This window comes from Pelodiscus sinensis, chromosome 1 (assembly GCF_052426305.1).
Source record: "Pelodiscus sinensis isolate ZL-2025 chromosome 1, ASM5242630v1, whole genome shotgun sequence".
Taxonomy (NCBI): domain Eukaryota; kingdom Metazoa; phylum Chordata; order Testudines; family Trionychidae; genus Pelodiscus; species Pelodiscus sinensis.
In genome coordinates, this window is record NC_143052.1 from 98591792 (window position 1) to 98612941 (window position 21150).

General features: G+C 43.2%; 2 protein-coding genes across 4 annotated transcripts in view; both read right to left on the minus strand.

Annotated features, from left to right (window-relative positions):
• Positions 1-11553, minus strand: part of RIC8B (RIC8 guanine nucleotide exchange factor B) — a 58347-nt gene extending 46794 nt beyond the window's left edge. The window contains exons 1-2 of one of the 2 annotated variants that reach the window (XM_075938417.2): positions 11318-11550; positions 5494-5541 (exon numbers count right to left, since the gene is read on the minus strand). In XM_075938417.2, the coding sequence (XP_075794532.1) occupies positions 5494-5541; positions 11318-11404 (135 nt within the window). In that variant the 5' untranslated portion in view covers positions 11405-11550. Of the gene's footprint in view, positions 1-5493; positions 5542-11317 lie in introns of both variants that reach the window. The other variant, XM_075938421.2, reaches the window with a different exon arrangement.
• A 7746-nt stretch (positions 11554-19299) lies between these two features.
• Positions 19300-21150, minus strand: part of RFX4 (regulatory factor X4) — a 152162-nt gene continuing 150311 nt past the window's right edge. Inside the window, exon 18 of one of the 2 annotated variants that reach the window (XM_006137986.4) lies at positions 19300-20807. In XM_006137986.4, coding sequence (XP_006138048.1) covers positions 20535-20807 — 273 coding nt within the window. In that variant the 3' untranslated portion in view covers positions 19300-20534. The remainder of the gene's footprint in view (positions 20808-21150) is intronic. The other variant, XM_006137987.4, reaches the window with a different exon arrangement.

Consider the following 21150-nt stretch of genomic DNA (forward strand, 5'->3'; position numbering starts at 1 on the left):
CAATTTTCTTAAGTGCCTCCTGTGTCAGTACAGTCTAGTCCCACTGCACCAAAGGTTTCAGCTATTCAGAGATATTCAGTAATTCTTGTGTATCTTCCCCAAACCTCAGTCATTTCAGACTATGAATCACCAATCTTAGATATTTCCCTGGTTCAAGTACCTTCCAGATCTCCTTCACCAAAAGAAACAAGGGTACCAGTTACAAAAATGTATTTAAAAGATATCAATAAAATTAAGGATAAGTTCCATTTTCATCTTTCAATCTCCTTTCATGGTTCCTGCATCAGAGTTTTCTTCAGTCAAAGACACCAATTCCACTGCAGCCTCTGACAAGAGTCTTTCATTAAAAAGTATCATCAAAGGAGAGAAAATGAGACGCTTCCTATTACATCTAAGGATGCTCCTTGGTTTCCTCTCAACTGGCCACATCTTTCTCATATTACCCACAGGGCCTCAATACTCCAATTACAGGAGCAAGTTCTCCCACAATGTATGGGATCTACTTGTGATGAACAATTTTCCTTGTCTAGATCAAGGCAAAGGAGTAAAAAATGTTAAGTGATAATGAAATACCTGTTGATCAGGACAATCATTTTGATCTTCCACATGGCTCATCTTTCTTACTTGATTAAACAATTGCAGAAGTTCTACTTTACTCTCAGCTGATTTTTTTAAAAATCTCAGGAATTACTGAATGCATGCGTGTACACTATGTTCTAATATTCTTCAGGGAAACACAAAAAAAGTGTGATATCCTACATGCTCTTTCTGGAGAAGGAAAGGTTATTGCTAAAACCTGTCAAACTGCATTTGATGCCACCAATTCTGGTGTTTGTTCAATAGCTACAAGTACTGCATTGTAATGTGACACTCACAGTTATCTTCCTTTGTTTTATCAAAAGAAGTTCAAACAACAATTGAAGACTTGCCATTCAGTGGTCAGAATCTGTTCAGTTATAACATGGATGAATCTCTGCATCCATTAAAGATTCGTGATGCAAGATCCAATTTAAAAAAAAAAGAAAGAAAAAAAAAAAAAAGTGTCCTCAGTCTTCATTCTCCAGATTTAGGAAAGCCCAATATGTTTTTCATGTTCTCAACACCAGAAGGCTTCTGGACAATTTGGGGGAGGGGGGGCAGGGGAGAATCTACATATTAAAAGGAAGTCAGCTCCATTACCTTCTTCTGTACTATGCATTTGGATCAGGCGTAGACATCAATTTGATGCAGGGGTCAAGGTCCTTGTACTAACCTACAAAGATCTCCCCCATACCCTCAGGCCTGGATGTCTTTCACCACAATCGAAGGGTCCTTCAAATAAGCACGGATTATTAATGTAATTCAATTTCAAACTTTTGCTTCCTTTCAGCCCCACTTCCTGGTTCCTTTTCAGGGACTATTTTTATGAGCGTGCCACATGCCAAACAGATGACCTCATCAAGTTAGGAGCATTAGAATTAGCACACGAAGCTAAGAGCATTAGAAGCCTCTCTGTTTCTTTATTTTCTCATTCAAATATAATCTATTTTCTTTATTTCCTCATTCAAAAAAAACGTTTTAACATTCAATTTTAGATCTCAGGAACCTTAAATACATTCAACACAGCAAGTTCTGCCTGGTAATTCTCACTTCACTTATCCCAACATTAGATACCATGGATTGGTTCATTACCCTCAACTTAGGGGACATTTATTTTGATGTGCAATACACCAAAATTTATTGTTTTATGGCTCTTGGGAGCAATTATTCATTCTGGGTACTTCCTTTCAGAATGTCATTGACACGAAGGGTGTGTTTATGAAGTGTCTGCCAGTGCCAACAGTTTATTTACACTTACAAACATTATGCATTTATGTGGATCCGTCCCAATCTATGGAAGAGTTCTGATAAATACTAGATTCAGTAGTTATGAGAGTATTCTTCCTACTGGACACATTTCAAATAAAAAGTATATCCTTCACTTTTGTACTTACTCTTTGCTTACAAAGTGTTTCAGACTTAGGTCATATGGCTTAACACACATTTGTAACTCCAATTGCCAGATTACATCTGAACATCTCAAGCAAAGATCAAGTCAGTTTACAAACCAACACTCTGTAATTTGTCATTAAAAGTACAGACTCCAGATCAAATTATGTGTATGTGGGGGAATTCCATTTGCTTCTGCAGTTATGTCCAAAGCACTGATAGGCTTGGATGCATATATTACTTCATATTCAGGGTGTCTAGTCATTTCTAGAATCTGAGATTCACATAAACATACTACAGTTGAGAGCAGGGAGATTAGCTTGCAAAATGTTTCTGCCTGTCAAGGTCTCTTCAATCCAGGTTCTCATGGACAATGCTACAGTCACATATACAGGCATGTGAGATCAGACCATCTTTGTCTCGAGGACACAACTTTCAGAATGACGTATTCAGAAGCCTGATGGCTCTTCACTTCCTAGGTGAGTAAAATAGTACTGCGGACTCACTAAGTAGCAAATGTACTTGCCTGATGAATGGGGAAAAAAAATTCTCTTCTAAAACAAGTCTCCCAAGAGCAGGGAATTTCCCAAAGACTTGTTTGTGCGCGATCAAAACGAGAAATATTCAATTTTTTTTTTTTAAAGCTGAAAGGAGTCTAGGATCCTTGACAGATGCCTTCATTATTTTGCTGGTCACATCATTTGATACCTACTTTCCCTCCATTTCCACTGCCCCCCCCCTCCCAAGGATGCTATTGGAAAATAAGACATGAGAAGGCTTGAGTGATACTAGATGATTGAAGCTGACCTCATTAGTATTAAGTCCGAGAACCAAAACTGGTGTCAAGTCATTCACCACAATACTGCTTAACAAAACAAAAAAAAAATCTCAGAATTAGTCTAATTTTTCACCCTCTACATTTCAGAGGTTGGATCATATTGGGATGTCCTCAGTAGATAGTATTCTTCATAGCAGAAAGATCCATTAGGACAATATACCAAGTCAAATGGAAACTTTTCCCATTATGGGCTAACACTTCTGCTCCATTTTAATGTTCTATTCCAATTATAATCCTAATTTCTTTGAAATTTCTTGTTCAATTAACTGCACATAGCAACTGATTCTTTGAATAACTGCACCTACATATGGGTTCCACATTCTCCAGAACAGCAGTTCAGAATGTTCTCTAGCAGTGTTCAATGGGATCATGCATGTGCCTAAATTACCTTATCTTTAAAGATTACCTATCTTCAATAACACAACAACATCCCTAATTTCAAGTGCTTTTAAATAGTCAGGTGACAGCATGAAATTTTAGCTGTTACACAACTATTCAGTAGTCCTCAGAGGCAAGGCTGGCAGCCAGTGTGCTCCACTCCCAGGATGTCTCTAATCTACAGGGTTTTGTCGACAAAAATTGACTTTTGTCAACAAAACTATACCTGCGTCTACACTGCCACCGCGTTCTGTCGACAGTAAGTCAACAGAACGCGGCAGTTTTGTTGACAGCGATAAACCTCATTTAACGAGGAATAATGCCTTTTTTTCTAAAGTACTCCTTCGGGAAAAAAAAAGGGGCTATTGCATGAAAACTGTGCTTTTTCGAAAGAGCGTCTAGACTCTTTCAAAAGAGCGGCTTGCTTTGTTGACAATACTGATCGTAGTGTAGATGCTTTTTTTCGACAGAGGCTTTGTCGACAGTATCTGTGAACAAAGTCTCTGTCTAAAAAGGTGTGCAGTCTAGACGTAGCCCCAGAGATCCCCCTGCCATCCTGTGCTACCTCTATCAAAAGCAGCAGCACAGGGGAGCCAATTTAAAAACCAGCTCCCCCTCGCAGACCGGCTGCCTCCGATACAGGCAGTAGTGCAGGATGGCAGCAGCCCCTGTCCGTGGGGAGTGGGGGCAAGCTTCCTGCAAACAGAGGCTGCTGCAGAAACTTTCAAAATTTCTAAATAGTATCAGGGCATCTTATGATGAGATACCTCAGTTGAATATCAGAATTCATTCCACCAGAGCACAAGCTATATAGATGCCATATTTAAGACAAGTTTCATTACTGAAAAGAGGTAGAGCAGCTACCTTGTCTTCAGCTCATCTGTCTATAAAACATTATTCATTAGCCACTGCTTCAAGCTCTGATGCCAGTTTTGAAGAATAGCTTTTAGATAACTTCTAGCTCCTGCTTTAGTGAAGGATGACAGCTAGATAATCACAATAACTGGGGTCCACATGTTCAGTAACTTGAACAAACAGTATGTGTGGTTCTCCAAGATGTTTTGCACATGTTAAGCCCAGAATTCACTCTTCTCATAGCTTGGAGTCTCAAATGGGGATTCAGTGAAGGAACTGAGTGATGGTTGGGCTAGTTGTGCCCTTTAAGGAGGGTAGGGCAAAAGTCTGCAGAGCACATGAATGACCCCTATTGCACATCACTAGTGAAATTGTTCACTGAGCCAACTGTATACCATAAGTGGGGACCGCATATGCAGAACATCTTGAAAAAACAGTTACTATAATGTAAGCAACTGTTCTTGTCATTACTAATTCCTGCTACCAAAGCAAGAGCACAACCCTTTTACTAAAGATCCTTTTGCCAATAAATCCTCAACTTAGCTTGAAATCAATTTAAAGAGAAAAAGCAAAGGCCTTGAGATAATGCACTACTTATGGCATAAAATTTTAAGAAAAAATAAAAAAGAAAACAGAAGCATTTCTAGGAGTTTTAGTGCCAGATTTTTCTGGTTCTCTTAGGAGCTGTTAATCTCAACACCCCTACAGCAAAATGCCATAAAATGCAAATGTTTCCTACCTTTGACTCCCTAAATATAACACATATTTCACCAAAGATCTTTAACTATGAAGTAACACTAATTTAGATGTTATTACCTTCTGTAATTCAATTTTAGAAGGCTTTTAAGTGTCCCTTTCCAATAATGTATACCTGCCAACCAGCAGATGCATACAGGAAAAACTGGTGATATAACTATTCCTATGGAAGGGGCTCCCCCCATTGAATGTGCCAGTTTTTTCCTGACTCCATGCAAGCACATATTGGCTACGTCCGGAGGATCGGGGCCAGTGTAGACGCTCTTTTCCGGCTTTTCTAAAAGCCGGAAAAAAGCGGCAGACATTTTTATTTAAATGCCACGGGGGATATTTAAATCCCCCGCGCATTTCCCTATTGCGATTTCAAAAATTACCATGCCCCTTCCAGAAAAGGGGCCAATGTAGACGAGCCCATTATGTTTTCTCCAGTTGAGTTAGTGGCCCCTCATTACTTTTTCTTAATTAGAACCTTCAAACAAGACTTCTTGGTACTTTTGTTGTTTTTCTTTATCAATTCATCTGCAACTCTATGTTCTTTTTTCCAAAATCATAGCAAGGCAAAAATATGCATGTCACAAGTATGACAAACTACTTATGGTTGTATCACTTCAATGATAGCTGTCTCTACACAACACAGAGCAAAGGAAAGACTGCCCGAAAGGAGGCATGCATAAAATAGAAAGGTTTGTTTTGCTTACCTTTCTTTTCTCCTCATCTGCAGGATCAAATTTGAAAGTGGCCCTATTCTGGAGAAATAAATTTAAATATATAGTCCATTAACATTTGTTATTAGTTGTCAGTTAAAATGCAAAATTATTGCCATAATCTGATTAAAACAAATTCCAGTTTTAACATAAACCCCTCAATTTGACAGCATACAAAGAGACTTTCCTGAATCATGTACTCTGTCTGACATCCACCTATGAGACTACTGTTGGCTTGCAGTAAGTGCCTCTAAGATTGTTCCCCAATTACCTTTAGACTTGTAGAATAAGCCTGGATCTAGGAGATCCGTAGTTCTAACCTTTACTCCCGGAGTGGACACAGCCAAGTCACTTAGGGCCAAAAACTAACCCCCACTCAAGTCATGGATATTTTTGTCACTAACTTCAATGCAATGGAATCAGGCCAGCAAGGTAACTGCAGTTTCCATTATGTGTAAATAGGTATTATTTCTATCTTTTCACCTCACACAGATGTCAAGGATTAGTTACACATATAAAGCAGAAAAGCTGTCTAGGTACTCAGGGTTTTACAAACGTAAGAGGAAGCAGGAGCCAGTGCGGGGGGAGCCAGCTTAAAAGCCAGTTCCCCTGAAGCACCCTCTCTGTGGTGCTGCCTATTCTCCTCCTTCCCCTCCCCGAATGGGGATGGGGCAGGAGCTGCTCCGTGGCAACAGTCCCTGTGCACAGAGATCCCACAGCCTGGCTCCTACTGCCTTTTAAATTGCAGAGCTGCAGTGGGGTTTGGTCCCAACAGCTGGCATGAGCCAGAACTGAGCCAGGCTGCCTATATAGTTCAATAGAATTTTTATCAACTACTCAATTAGGTAAATACCTGCATTTTAACATTCCTAGCTGTAGTAGCTGTTTTTGACTGCACTTAAATGGTCATGAAGGTACCAGCTGAAGGTCTCATGAAGAAGCTGAGGACAGGCTTTTGATACATTTTTAAGAAACAAGATCTGATTCAATATTAAGGGGGACAACCCCAAGTTAAATGGAATGAATTCACACAAATATACTATCCCCTTGTCACAGATATTTCCTAGATCTTGACAGCATCTTTTTACTGATACAGGAACATCGTGAAAAGACTAGGCAAACCCTTGGTGGGGGTAAGATACTCTAAGCATAAGGGGAAACACATTTGATGCACTCAATGCAGATAGGGCCATGGAGTGGGAAGAGAAAAAATGAGAACCTAAATAAATACTTTTAAGCAGCCATCAGCAGCCACCAAGAAACAACTCTTACAAATTAGACACAGAGAACTTGGTTCTTCTACAAAAGAAAACGTGTTTAGTGGGGAGATAAGTCATCTGCTGCTTTTAGAATTTGATGGGTTTTCTGAACATTTTGAACAACATGTCTAGAGCAATTTTTTTTTAATGTGCATTGTTAAGAAATCTAGTTAGCTATCAGTTTGTAAAGACACCTAGATATCGTGATGTTTTCTCCTTCTGCCTAATTATGCTTTAGAGGATTAAAAAAGGACAAAAAAAAATATTGTGGTAGGACTTCTTCACAAGAACAATACGAAGGAAAAAGGCCAAATTGGGACAATTTTTAGGGACTCATTCCCCCAGTCCAAGTTTCCCTAGAACACACAGCAAAAACTCCAGTCAGAGGGAGACATTTTAACCATAGCTAGAAAGTTGAGAAGGAAGGGGGGCAAATACAAATATTTTAGGAGATGTTTAGATGCATTCAGACTGATTGCATACAGCTGTATTTGTTAAATTCTGTGTCAGCCTTAAATTCCTGAACAGTCTGCCCTTCAAGCACAACACCCTGTACCACAGATGACAGTTACCTAAAACCTCTGTTGTGACAGGCAAGTGAATTTCAGATCAGAAGTTCACACACAGGTGAGATACCTTGCCACTAGCCCTAGCCAATTCAATCAAGTCTATTGACAATTAGGCCAGAACTTGCTGAGACACACCAAGAAAACCCCAGGTAACACAAAACAGTGAAACAGCTACTGTCATCATTAAAAGTCAGAGACAACACTCAATAAGAAATTCAGGTAAGTCTTTTCCTATCTCATATGTGGGAAGACAACCATTCACTGACTCCAGTTCATAATGGTTTCCTTTTCAAATCATATGACTAGAAACATGAAGAAAATGAAAAGCTTACTCCCTTACAAAAACAGACAAAGCCACCAGGAAAGCCTTGGTCCAGGTTACAAGTCCAAGATTCAGACTGAAGTGGTACTAAACTGAGGTGCTGCAACAGGTCAGAAAAGGAGAGGTGGCAACTTAAGAAGCTAGCACTCAAATCTAGCATGCTTCAATAGAAGAGTTAAAGGCTTATTTTTAAACTGCTTCCAAAAGTACTCTAGACCAGGGGCAGGCAAAATACAGCCACAGGCTGGATTCAGCCCACCAAACTGCTGGATCTAGCCTGCAGCCTCTGCCAGGCTCCCTGCTTGCCTGCCCCACCTCCACACACTGCTTAGAGCAGCCTGGGAGAGAGGCTTTGCACACTGCCCATCTCCAGCACAATCTTGCAAACTGGCAGATGGGAGCTGCCTATTAGCAGGACAGGCAGCACCTGAAGTACCCCTCCTCCAGGGCTCACAGCATTCAGAGAAGCACATGGCCCCTTCTGAGCTGCATGCAGAGGCACAGAAGACCTGTCTGAGAAACCAGCTGGGCTGTTGATCAGGAGATTACTCCTGCACAGAGCCCACCTCTGGCACCTCAGCCCATCCCTTCCCACAAGCCTCTTCCCTCACTCCTATCCCCAATCTTCTGTACCATCTGCAACTCTGGTCCTGCAACCATACTGTCTCCTATACCCTGCACCCAATTCCTGGTCACATCCCAAATCCCTGCACCCCTCTTCCAGTTCACAGCCGTCTCTCAGACTCTGCACCCTCCCATACTCTTCTCCTCCAAAGGAGAAACCTTTCCTATACCCATATCCCCTTGCGGAGCCTGCACCCCCTCCTGCAGCCTAGGTCACAGCCTCCCTCCCAGATCCCATACCCTTTCTGAACCTCAATCCCTTACCCCAAGGTCCCTTCTGCACCCAATCTTCACCCCAAACCTCCTTCATTAATATAATAAAATACCACTAAATTCTTGGAGTGCCCCTCCATCACAAATTATTGTCCACCCCTGCTCTAGACAATACAGCTGTTCTACAAAGTTGGAAGTAACAGAAAGCAGTTTTTCTATCAAACTAAGTCAAATGATCTTCAGATAGACAAAAACAGTCACCTAGCCCAACAAGTGAAAAAACTGTACTTTAGCATGCCTGCTACTAGGAAATCCAAAAATATCCCCATATCCCTTGACTCCACACGTGCACACCCCTGTGGTAATAGGAGCAGACATGTCTTTTCCCACCACTCACTAGATGCTTCTTACCAGCATCTTCAACTCTGCCTTCTCAACTGGCTTCCTATGGCTTTCATAAACACTCATGCCCATATCTTGGCCAGGCACACAAGAAATTAAATAAAATCCAGGAGATAGTTTATGAGAAAGACAGCGCTCCATTTTATTCACATACTGACAGCCATCACAGATCACATGGTTTCCACATCACCCAGTCACCTCACATACACTAAGAAGAAGTAGTGACAAGAGAACCCTATCCAAACATGTCTTTCAGGCAGATGAGAAGTTTCCCATCATCTTCCAGAAAGGAAGGAAATGACTCAAATGTGATTCTCCTTCTCTCCCCACATCCAAATCTGCAGTCATGTTATCAAAACGTTGCAATCACTGATACCACAGGGTGATGGCAGAGCTGAAAAAAATCATTATGGTATTCTCATTTCTGAGCATAGCTGTTATTTTGTGAGGGATAACTAATGAGGAGATTTCAAGGAAGGACAATATCCATACAGCATTCATACAGTGCATAGTAACATATAACCTAGAGTAAGTTGAAAAGACATTCTGGTAAGACTGCTTTACAGTGTAATTTTACATTAGGATAATGCTTAAAGACCTCAATCCAAGATCAGGGTCCCTTCGTGCTAAGAACTGAACTAACATGACATCCCCAGTTGTTGCTCCTTACGTTTAGGGTGAGTGGGGTGGAAAAAAGCTATAAATTAGGGATGTAAAATTCCATTAATTGCCTAGCCAGTTAAACATATTGTTTAACTGGTTAACCAATTAAAAGGGGGTGAGCAGGGGGTCCAGTGCAGCCCCTGCCTGCAGGGTGACTGGGCCTGCCACAAACCGAAGTTTCCCATCAAAACAGCCCCTGCCTCCAGGACACCCAGGCCTGCCACAGTCAGGGGCTGCACTGAAACAACCACTGTTGGAGGCAGGCCCCCTTTGGGGCTGGAACAGTGGCAGCTATGGAACTGCTCCAGCCCCATTGGTTAATTTTAACTGATAAGGATGAGGCTTACTGCTTAAACTAGGGGTGGGGAACCTGAGGCCCAGGGGGTTATATGGACACTGGTGGAAGGGACATTGCGTGGATCTGGCCCCCAAGGTTCTGGGTTGCCCCCCAGCATTGGGGAGCCCATGCTGGCAGTCAAATCCCCCTACTATCTCCCTGTGGGGCTGGAGCACACAAAATCTCCCCCAGGTGCTGGTGTGCAAGGAGAATGTGGAGAGTGTTTTTCTCCCTCAGCTGGGGGCCACATTAGTGAGGGTTTGGTTTGGATTTTTTTGCTTCTTACTTGTGTATGGCCCCAGATTGTTTTCTGCAGGTCAGCAGCCCCCAACCCAAAAATGTTTCCCCACCCTTGGTTAAACCTTTACATCCCTACTATAAGTCACCACACATCTGTACAAACACAGGGTGCCCCCACTGTAAGTAACCCTGGTACACATTGGTCCCATACTAGCATTATTGATGCTTGTGGGAACTGTTCTGTTTTATGTCCCCCCCCTTTTCCACTCTTCTGTTGCACAAAAACAACCACCCCAAACGAACAAAAACACCCCAATTTGCAAAAACAGAAGTCAGCCACAGGAAAAAAATTCCCTGCTTTACATCCTTTTGCTATACATCCACTTTTTCTCAACATACCTTGGACATATAGCAGGGATGCCCTATATTAAACTTCCCTGAATTCATTACTCATTCACTCCTCACAAAATAAAATTCCTCCTCACAAATAGCAATACTGTATTTTTTCAGCTCTTTTGATTGGCATTGTGAGAAGAACAAAGAGCTTGTGATGATTTGATTTCCTGCATGGCTGTCATGTAGCTATACACACACACACACTCTTGTTTTCCAAGTCAGCCACACAAGCATCAATTAAATAACCTCTCATATGGAACTGAGGCAGCTGTGGCAGAGAAGGTGAACGGCACACAGAATAAGAAATGAGAGGAGTAGAGACTGGGAGAAGTGGCAAAGGGAGTTATTTCAGGGAACCACTTAAGAGAAGTGATTGGTGTTCATTAACTTATGGAAATTTACGAGGTTAAAAAGGGGGTTACAATGACATGCGACCTGGGGCCTTGTAGAGGAACGAACGGGAACAGCTTTGAGTTACGTGAGGCAGGAGCAGGGATGGGCAGGGCAATAACGGGGTTAACCAGGAAACAGGGGACTTTGACCCGAGATAAGGGGTGCCAGGGAAGAAGGGGGGGCGGCACTGGAGTCAGGGAGCGGGAGGGGCACGAGGGCCAGCAGGGGGGACGGTTGGAGCGCAATGCAGAGTGGCGGCGCTACGGAGGGGGGAGCAGTTTACACGGCAAGTCAGAGTGGCGGGCGAAGGTTCCCGCGGGGCGGGGGGGGGGGCAGTGGAGGCGCGGGCTGGGCTTTTACCCGGGCGCTACATGAAGACGGAAGGGGGAAGGCTCGTTACCTTCTCGTTGTACCGGCCCAGGACCCGCTCGAGGCCCTCGGCCCCGCCGCGCCCCCTCACGGCCTCCAGCACCGCCTCCAGCTCCATGCCTGCGGGGCGCTCCCGAGCCAGGGGCAGCACAGCTCCTCCGCCAGCAGCAGCCACCGCCTACCAGCTGCTCCCCGACCTTTCACCCCGCGCCGCCGATGACGCCACGTTCGCCCTAGAAACCAACGGCCCGGTCCCGCCCCATGTAGGTGGGCGGAGCGAAGCTATGGGAAGGTGTGTGCGCGGGAGAGAGAGAGAGAGAGAAAGAGACAGACAGACAGATCAGTCACTATTGGCTGGAGCGGCCACAGGGAGGCGGGCTCTTGAGCGTCTAGCCGTTCCTATTGGCTGCGCTCTATTTCCCTCCTCAAATCCGGGCAGAAGCCCCACAAGCCTGTTCAGGCAGGTTCGAGGTAGGCAAAAACTACATTTCCCGTCATGCAATGCGCCAGCAGACCACTCCTGTCGCCTATTCATGACCCGTTGCATGCTGGGAGTTGTAGTCTCCGCGGGCTGCGGTTATGGGGCGGGGCGAACAGAAGCTTTAATTCTCAGTCGTCACTGGGGCATCGACGTGTTGGGTGTGTGAATGTGTGTGTCTTGTCCCCGCTCCCGCTGCCGCCCTCCGTGCCTCAGTTTCCCCCGCTGCCCAATGGCCGTCGCGCTATGTCCGCGCCGTGGTGGCGAATACAACTAATAGCCACCGCGACCGTTAACGTTCCTTTGCAGGCGGTTGCAAGGTCCCGCTGCGCGCGGAAGCGGCCGAGGGGCGGGGGCGGGGGAAGCGCTGTGGGTTGTACCACGTGTGTCCCTCCACCCCAGTGGGCAGGTCGGGCGCGTCGCAGCACCTGTGCCCCCGGGCCGTGAGCCTGGCCCCGTGCGGGCTGGGCGGGTTTTGCATTGGAGCGCGAGGAAACACACGGCGCTGCAAGCGGGACGCCTGTGCAGGGCTGGGTGCCGCTAGGAAAGCGTGGGACGGGCTTCTTCAGCGGCAGCGTGAGAGCGCGGGCGTGGCTGTGGGGCAGCTGCGGGTGGGGAGTTTGGTCGAGGGCAGGGGGAGGGAAGGCTCCTGTCCTCTCCCCTCGCAAGGAAAATGCTGGTCGCCCCTCTCTCTGCATGCAGCTATTGCAGCGTGTTTGGGAGCGGGGCGATGCCAGCAGTGCAGCAGGGGACCCGTGCATCGCACTGCCCCTTCAATAGCTGGCCCTTTGGCCCTAGGGTTAGAACACGTGTGTAAGTGGGAACTGAGCAGGTGCCCTGGGGAGGAGGAGGAGTGAAGTCCCAGCGGGAAAGGAGGACACTCTCTTGTGACTTTCTCTTAGGTTGCGGCTGAAGAAAAGAGCAGTCCTTGGTGTTGTGCATGAGATAAAGCTTAAAACAAACATCCTGGTGATCAACTCAGAAAAACTGGAGCCGCCACTGGCTGCTAAGGAGCCAGGGTGTTCAGGGAGCCCCTACGTGCAGGGCCAGATTAAGAGGGGGGGCTAGCCGGGCAGCTGCCAAGGGTGCCAACTTATGGGGGGGCACCTGAAAGGTGTGCAGCACGCCGGGAGGCGGGGCCACGCATGCATCGTGCGCCCGGGGGCAGAGCCGTGCATGCTGCCCGGGGCGCAGGAATGGCTCGAGCCGGCCCTGCCTACGTGTACCTATAAAAAGCAATAGTCAAGTATGCATACTGCACAACTGGACAGTCTTTTACTTCTGTGAAGCACACTACAGCAGTGGCTCTCAACCTTCCCGCACTATTGTATCCCTTGCCAGGGCGCTGACAAAATTGCCAGGCCACTGGAGAAGGGGGGGAAGGCAGCACCACACTTGTTGAAAGGGAGTCCCGGAGCTAGTTTCCTCCCACTACACCTTCAGGGGCTGCCTGAAGTGTGCCAGCCAGGGCTCCAGAAGCAATGTAAAGGGCCTGGGGTTCCAGCTGCTGCTGAGAGTATCATTGTGGCCCCTGGGGTTTCCACAGTTGAGTAGCTGCCTCTGGTTTTTGACTCACCAGGCTAAGAGGCAGTTGCCCCCTCCCATCCTCCTGTGGACAGGTCTGCCCCTTGCAGGAGTCTGATTTGTCTTGCGTTTGCCATGTTACACCTTACTTTACTTGCTTACAAAATTAGACAAAAATACTAAACTGTCTTAGCACACTATTACTGAAAACTTGCTCACTTCCTCATTTTGAGCTTATAAAGTAAATGAATTGGCATATAAATATTGTACTTACATTTCAGTATGTAGTATATAAAGCAGTATGAAAATTTTAATATTTGTCTACAATGACATGTTTAATCTGGAGAAGTAGGTTGTGCCCACTATATATTTTTGTTAGTCTCAAAGGGTGTGTCTAGACTACAGGGTTTTGTCGACAAAAGTGGACTTGTCGACAAAACTATACCTGTGTCTACACTGCCGCTGAGTTCTGTTGACATGACATGAACTCAGTTTTGTCGATGGCTGTAAACCTCATTCTACGAGGAATAACGCCTTTTGTTGACAGAGTTGTGTCGACAGAAGGTGTTATTGCTTCTACACTGTCATGTTGACGAAGCGGCTTGCTTTGTCAACAGAACTGGATGAAGTCTAGATGCTCTTTGTCCACAGAAGCTTTATCGACAGTATCTGTCGACAAAAAGCCTGTAGTCTAGACGTACCCTAAGGTGCTACAGGACCATTGTTTTTTTTATAAAATTTTAGTTTGTACAGACTTCCCTAGTGATTTTTACATAGCCTGTTGTAACACTAGGCAAATACCTAGATAAGTTCATGTGCCTCCTCAAAGACTGTTGCATATCCGTAGAGGTACACAAACCCCTCATTGAGCATCATTGCTCTGCTGTGTTTTCTTACTGTAGAGTGTTACTGTCAGTGAATGATAAGCCTGATGCCTGCCATGTCTCCATCTCTTGTGACTATCAAGAGTTCAATATAATTGGTGTTTTTTATTCCTAAAGTCCCGCCTCCTAGACTCACGTGAGAATCTTAGCTTCCACTTAGCAACCAAAATTAGTCTCTCCTTCGCTATTGACAACATGTTTTGCTTTGCAAAGTTGCCCATGCATAGTGAATCCTTTTGCAGACAAATTAATTATGGGACTTTGTAGTGGCCTCATCAGCATTTAGCATCCATGGAATGGTAACATGTCACAACTAGCTCCCAGCTCTCCACTCGCCTGTGTACTCTGTCATGTGCTGTATAGAGTGACAGATCAATCTGATACCATAGGTAGGCAAAAAAATGCAGGATGAATTCTCAAAACGTAAGGCAGGGCTACTCAACTGTGTAAACCCCGGGGGCCACAATGATACAGCACATTCCAAGAGCTGCAACTTAAGCGTGGTTGCATATACATGCAAATATATATGCAAATAGCTTCTTTCACACTGACAGGCATAAATACAAAGCACATCCCACAATGCCCTGGCACCTTCTCTCTGGGGGTTAGAAACACTAACACCTTGTACCTGCCTGTTCCAGCCAGCCTGTCCACTTGTGTCTTTCAATGCTCACCCCACGTGGGAGACACCTCACCATTGTGGAGCATGTTCCCAATGGAAGCCATGTTCAAAGGATCCTGCCCACAGGCCACATGTTGAGCCCCGCGTAAACCCAAACTGCACCATAGGCCACAAACAAATGGGCTCCGGGCCGCATGCAGCCCACATGTTGAGTAGCCCTGACATAAGGGCAGAGTTCTTATGTTCCTATATGTCTGTGAAGCATTATACACATCTATAGGTTTGCAACAATAAAAAGAATGTACAACTTAAACAGTATTTTATGTATTCAGAGCATTTTATAATCAAAATGCACTGTTCAGATTGCTGAAAATTGCCTATTTTGAAATAAAAAAAATGCTTCAGAGGGGTGTTATCTCCCTCAGAAGGAATTTACTTATTCACCACAAATCTCTTCCCTGGCTCCCAGGAGTGCTTCTCCTTGGAGAAGACTTACCTCTTGCTGTCAAATATTTGAGTGTACAGCTGAATATATCCTGAGGGAAGAGCATTAGCAACTTCTAATGGACCTCCAAGTAGACACACTTGTACATCTTGAGCATGCATGAATGAATAACCCAGATCCAAACCTAGATTTGAATTTTCTGTGAGAGCCTCGATCCATAGGGCTGAATTGGAACCCAAAATCAGACTATCATCCAACCTTTAAGACAAAAAGGAACAAAAATTCAGGCCTAAATACTAATCTGATTTTTTAAACTCAAGACATATCAATACAGAGCCTTTTGAAAGAAATCAAGCAAAATAATCCTTTGATAATTATGATATGAAGATAAAAGAACTAAGTGCAAGCCAGCCTAGACCTCACTCTCTAAAAAAAACAAAACATTCAAATGTTTTACATACATTTTTATGAAACCCTGATAGATTCTAGAAAACTGTCACTGGCACTTTAAAGGCACATTGTCATTTATCATCCATGCATTTTATTTAACACCTTAGGTAGCATATGAAAGATTAGGATTTCAATGAAAAGCGGACAGAATAAATTGCATCTTCCTCCAAAGAACTGCCAGACCTTTTCAGATGGTGCATACCATAAGCTCTTCCCATGTTAGTCACTTCATCTAAACCTTCCAAAGCAGTGTCTGCCCCTGAATTTCATGGGTTTCAGGGTCAGTCACAACAGAATTGTGAGGTTGGGGAGGTCAGAGGCCATTTTTGTCAAAGGGTAGTGACCCTAGCAGCAAGAGGTAGCCTGACAAAAAATTGGATTCATTCTAGTGAAAGTAGTTCTCACTACTCTTCCCCTGCTGAGTCTTTTTTCTACCTGGTAATGAAAATCCTGCAGAGTTGTAGTGGGGTTTCACTACTGAATGACAAAAAAAAATCACATTTTGAAAATGTATTTGTAGTGGTCTTACAGGGTGAGGGGAGGGGGAGAGAGGGCAAAGACAGAGGACTTCCCCAGAGAAATCTGTAGTGTTACTTTACTTAAAAAAGTGTGGCTACCAAACCACAACAATTTTAGTTACCATCATCAAGAAAGGTAGGCAGGGGAGGGTATTTAGTTGTCTAAGCATGTGGTCTGTAAAAATGTGTACACCTAAGGTGTGTCTACATTGGCGTGATTTTGCACCAAAGCAGCCGCTTTTGCGCAAAAACATGCTGCCTGTCTACACGGGCAGGGAGTTCTTGCGCAAGAACACTGATGTTCTAATGTGTGAAATCAGTGCTTCTTGCGCAAGAACTCTGATGCTCCCGCTCAGGAATAAGCCCTCTTGTGCAACTGTTCTGCGCAAGAGGCCGGTGTAGAGAGGCAACATTAATTTCTTGCGCAAGAAAACCCGATGGCTAAAATGGCCATCGGAGCTTTTTTGTGCAAGAGAGCGTCTACACTGGCACGGATGCTCTTGCGCAAAAGCACATGCCAGTGTAGACGCTCTCTTGTGGTAACGCAAGAACTCTTGCGTTAAAGAGTATTTGCGCAAGATCATGCCAATGTAGACACAGCCTTACAGATTCAAATCCTTACAGGAACAATTCTGCCTTTCATCTTTCTAAATTATACAAAATGAATGTGTGTGTTGTGGGGGAGACCTTCATAATCGAGACCCCATCTAATCTGTGTGGTCATTAAAAATCCTGCAGCTCTTTTCATAACAGCAAATGTTTGCGTGACAAAAAGTCCCTCTCCTCAACACTGATATGCTATGCGCTAGCTGGTGGCAGCCCTTCTCCCTGAAGATGTTTGCATTTCAATGGTACTCTCTACACTGTATATGATTTCTATCTATCCACTCACTTAAGTTTTTATATATGACTCCCATCTTCACGATATCTGAGCATCTCTCTCAATTTCTAAAGTGTGTGTAGACATAAGGATGTCTCTTTCTGCTAGGGACTGGGATTTATTTATTTATACATGTTATTGTGCAAAGGCAAATACATGGATTTTGCACTTTGCTTAGACGCAGCTGAGGATAAGGTCAGCCTGATCTCTTCTAAGATCTCACTCCAGATTTGAGCACTAATGGTGGAGAAAGTGACAATCCTGCCTACATGAGCCTCACAATGGAAGTTGTATTGGTGGGATGCAATTGTCCTGGCAGGTCAGAATCAGCAGTGCATTGGGTAACTTAAACCTCTCCTGTGTAGGGGATGCTGAAAATAAAGACTGAAACCTTAAATTTGACAAAGTATTTCAAGGAGAGTCCATGAACAGAATGGACTGCAGGTGGGCCCTGCTGGCTAAGCAGTTGTATTGCTGTTCAAGGTTGAGAAAAAGGCAAACTGTATTTCTCTGACAGCATTTGCTTTCCCTAAGAGTTACAGTGCACTGATTGCAGTCTGGCCGTAGGTACCTAGTTGAATGCATTTTATATTTAACAATTTCAGTGCCATGATTCAACAAACACAGAAAGAACATTGAAATCAGGACTTAGATCCAAACCAAGTACTTCAAAAAGGTAGCTGCTAAAGCTTAGCTACTTACAAACTTCACTGTGTGTTTTAACTGATATTTTGACCTTTTTTAAATAGATACTTTGAATTACAACAAAGGAGAATTTGATACTTTGAGCCTGATTCTCAGTTGCTCTGTATCATTTGTACTCATTTATACCAGTGCCAGATTGAGAACAACACAAAACCAATTATTCTAGTAGAAAATTGCCTCTGCTTCTCTCTTGGTGTAACCACACAATGGAGAACCAGAGCCAGATTTTTCAAAAGATATTTAGGCACTTGAAGAGGCAATATAGACACCCAGTGGAATTTTCAAAGTGCTAGTGTTTTTGAAAATAACACTATCTGCATCTTCAAGTGCCTAAATAACCAAAGCAATCTAGCCAACAGGCTCATTTGTAATTAGCAAAAACTCATTTAATGCAAATTTTCAACTAAATTCTCCAGTCAATATGTACACCTATCAGAGGGTTGGCCACTTCCCAAGTGCTCCCCTTACAGCCTGAGGGGGTGTTACAAAGGCCTGCTTCAGTTTCCTCTGCATTCAGGGCCTCTTAAAAAGTCCATGCATTCCATATACGCAAAGCTTTCCCATTCTGGGGTCCCATTTTTAAGTCCTGCATAAAATCTTTCATGGCAGAACTCAAACTTACAAAGTTTCAGTTTGGTCCAGCCTTTGGTCATTGAGGCTCTGACCTCTCTTTAAAATACCTTTCTTTTTCCCTTGTCCAAATTTGAGCATAGGCCCTGCTCTCTGTCTGTCTTCCTTCCTTTCAGAGTTCAAACACTCCACATTCCAGTTTCAAGCTAGGAACACTTCTACTTCCAGAGCTCCTGCTTACCCAGCATCTCTTGCCTGGAGTTTGGCTTTCTCTGAAAGCTTTTCCCCTGCACATACAGGGCCATGTAGAAGCCATCTTCTTCTCCACAGTAGCATAGGCATATTCCAGCAACAATCACCTATTGTCTCCCCCTTTATAAGACTCAGGTGCTTTCCCTTATGCCCAGTTGGGCAGAAGATAATGGATCCAGCTGCACTTATCCTGCTCCCTCTTAAAGGGGCCATTCACCATGCAATAACCCCTTTGAGCTAAGCAGAATATTGGGTATGCTTGGACTGCACATTTGACCCCTTTATTCAGTGTTCTAAGAGAACAAAGGCTTTGTTTTTCTAGCACTATTTGGCATCAGCCTTATCATATAAATTATAACATTTATATAGAGACAAATCTTGCTTCCCTTCATTAGCGCGATTACTTGTATGAACAATGTCACCAGAATTTGGCTTGGTGCTGTATATGGCTCTGATCCAGCAAAGCATTAAGCACATTTGTAAGTTTAAGCAGCTGAACAGTCCCATTTAAGTCAATAAGACTGTTTAGGAGCTTAAAGTTTTACCCATTCTTAAGTGCTTTGCTGGATAAGGGCATATGCCACCACTTTAAGGTTTGTTTAAAGAGTTATCAGCCTGTGAAAGTCACTGTATTCAAATAAATAGGATATATTTTGTTTCAAAAACTTGTTTATCTGTGTGTGAAAATCCTCCATATATCTTGCACAACTGAACAAATATTTATTTCCAATTTAGACCACAAACTTGATTATCATCACACTGGGTGTTATCAAAGATTTTATTTACATAACAATTACTAAAATGCCTGATGTCATATTTCCATTTATTTATTTCTTACCCATAGGGTAATAGGTCCACCATAATTGCTTGATGCTTTTTATAATACAGAAGAAAAACCTATGTTAATAAATTCTAACAAAAACTCACAAATACCTACAAATCTGACAGAAAATGTCTACTAAAATTTTCCCAAAAATACAATACATTTTCCCACACATACACATTACAGATAAGTTCAAAGGCACAGCTTTGAATTTTTTTTTTTTTTTTTTTTTTGTAGACGCATATAGAGTTGTCATCCTGTGAAGGAATTAGAAGAGAAATTTTCATGCCTGTCGATATGTAATGAAATGAATAATTTGTTTTGTATTGTCACTTTTTACATAATTGCTTAGTATCATATATTTAAATATGTGGCTCTGAATCCAATGCCTTACCAGTCTCAAAATCCCTTCTTAGGTTTGATGTTACTGACCAGAGCTGTCACATTTAACCAGATTGTGCAAACTTAATACAAATACATATATAATAAGAACCACAGTCAACTTAAGGCAGTGTATCATTCAATGCTACATGTCTTTCTTTTGTAAGGATAACACTTATTTGATCAATGGAAAGGTGCATCAATATACAAAGTTATGTGTAAACTGGAGTCTATAACAACATATACCATGTAAGGAGTCCAAAAAAGGAATTAATGACAAGTAATGATTTGACAGAACGTCTCTAAAGAACGCAGTAGAGGTGCCAGAGCTTTGTTTATGGTAAACTTTTTGTCTTTATCTCAAATTATAAATAGCTTTCTCTCTAACACCTTAAAGACTAATTAACATTTGTCAACAAGGGGGAATGGCTCAGTGAAACTGACATCACAGCAGGGCCAGACCATAAGACAGAAGAAAAAAAAGGCACAGCTTGGCCAATATAATGCTCTATAGTAGCAGTTAAATCTTGTTACAGGAACACTCTGTCACACTGGTCTGCAGTATGTCCAGATTATGAACTAAAATTATTTCTCCAGGATTGATTCTGTCTTCAAATCCATTATCAAATGTTCAGATAAAGTCGCATGTAAAATTGCCAGATATAAAGTTTTTCTGTCTTTATTAAATATATGGGCTCATGCTATACCAGTCTTTTTCACTTAGCCCATCCTGTGGTGGCTTCTCCATTGATGTAAGCAAAGCCAGGAAAGTGTTGCATGTGCTCATATTCAGAATTCCTGCGAGTCGTCAAGGGAGTGTACATGTCGCTAGAGTTTCCATATCTTGTGGAGTGCATGGAGGGACTTGTGTAGCATGTGTTTGCTGATGGGACTTCTGGCCAGCGAGGAGTTACAGGGGCTGGATGCAGTCTTGGGGTACTGCTCATCAAACAGGGCTCCATCCTGGATGTCGGACTGTTAAAAGGGTACTTAGGAATAAAAACAAAATTTTAAAAGTTTTAACACATGCGTTAAAAAATTAAGAGCAGGCAGTAGCTACATTTTGCCTTTGGAGTAAGAACAATTCTTAAGGCGCTATAAAGGTCATCAGTGAGTTCACATCAGTAAATATTCTTAGCAATACATTCTTTTATTTTTATATAACATTTATAGTGTGCATGAGATATTCTACAGACTGTTAACTGAGAGCTAAAGGAAAACAAATGTTGAAACATCAAACTTTAAAAGGCCTAATTCTTCATTGCCCCATACCTTGTATGGTCATTTACAGCAAGTCAAAGTGAGTGTTATACTCTACCATTCTGATTTAAC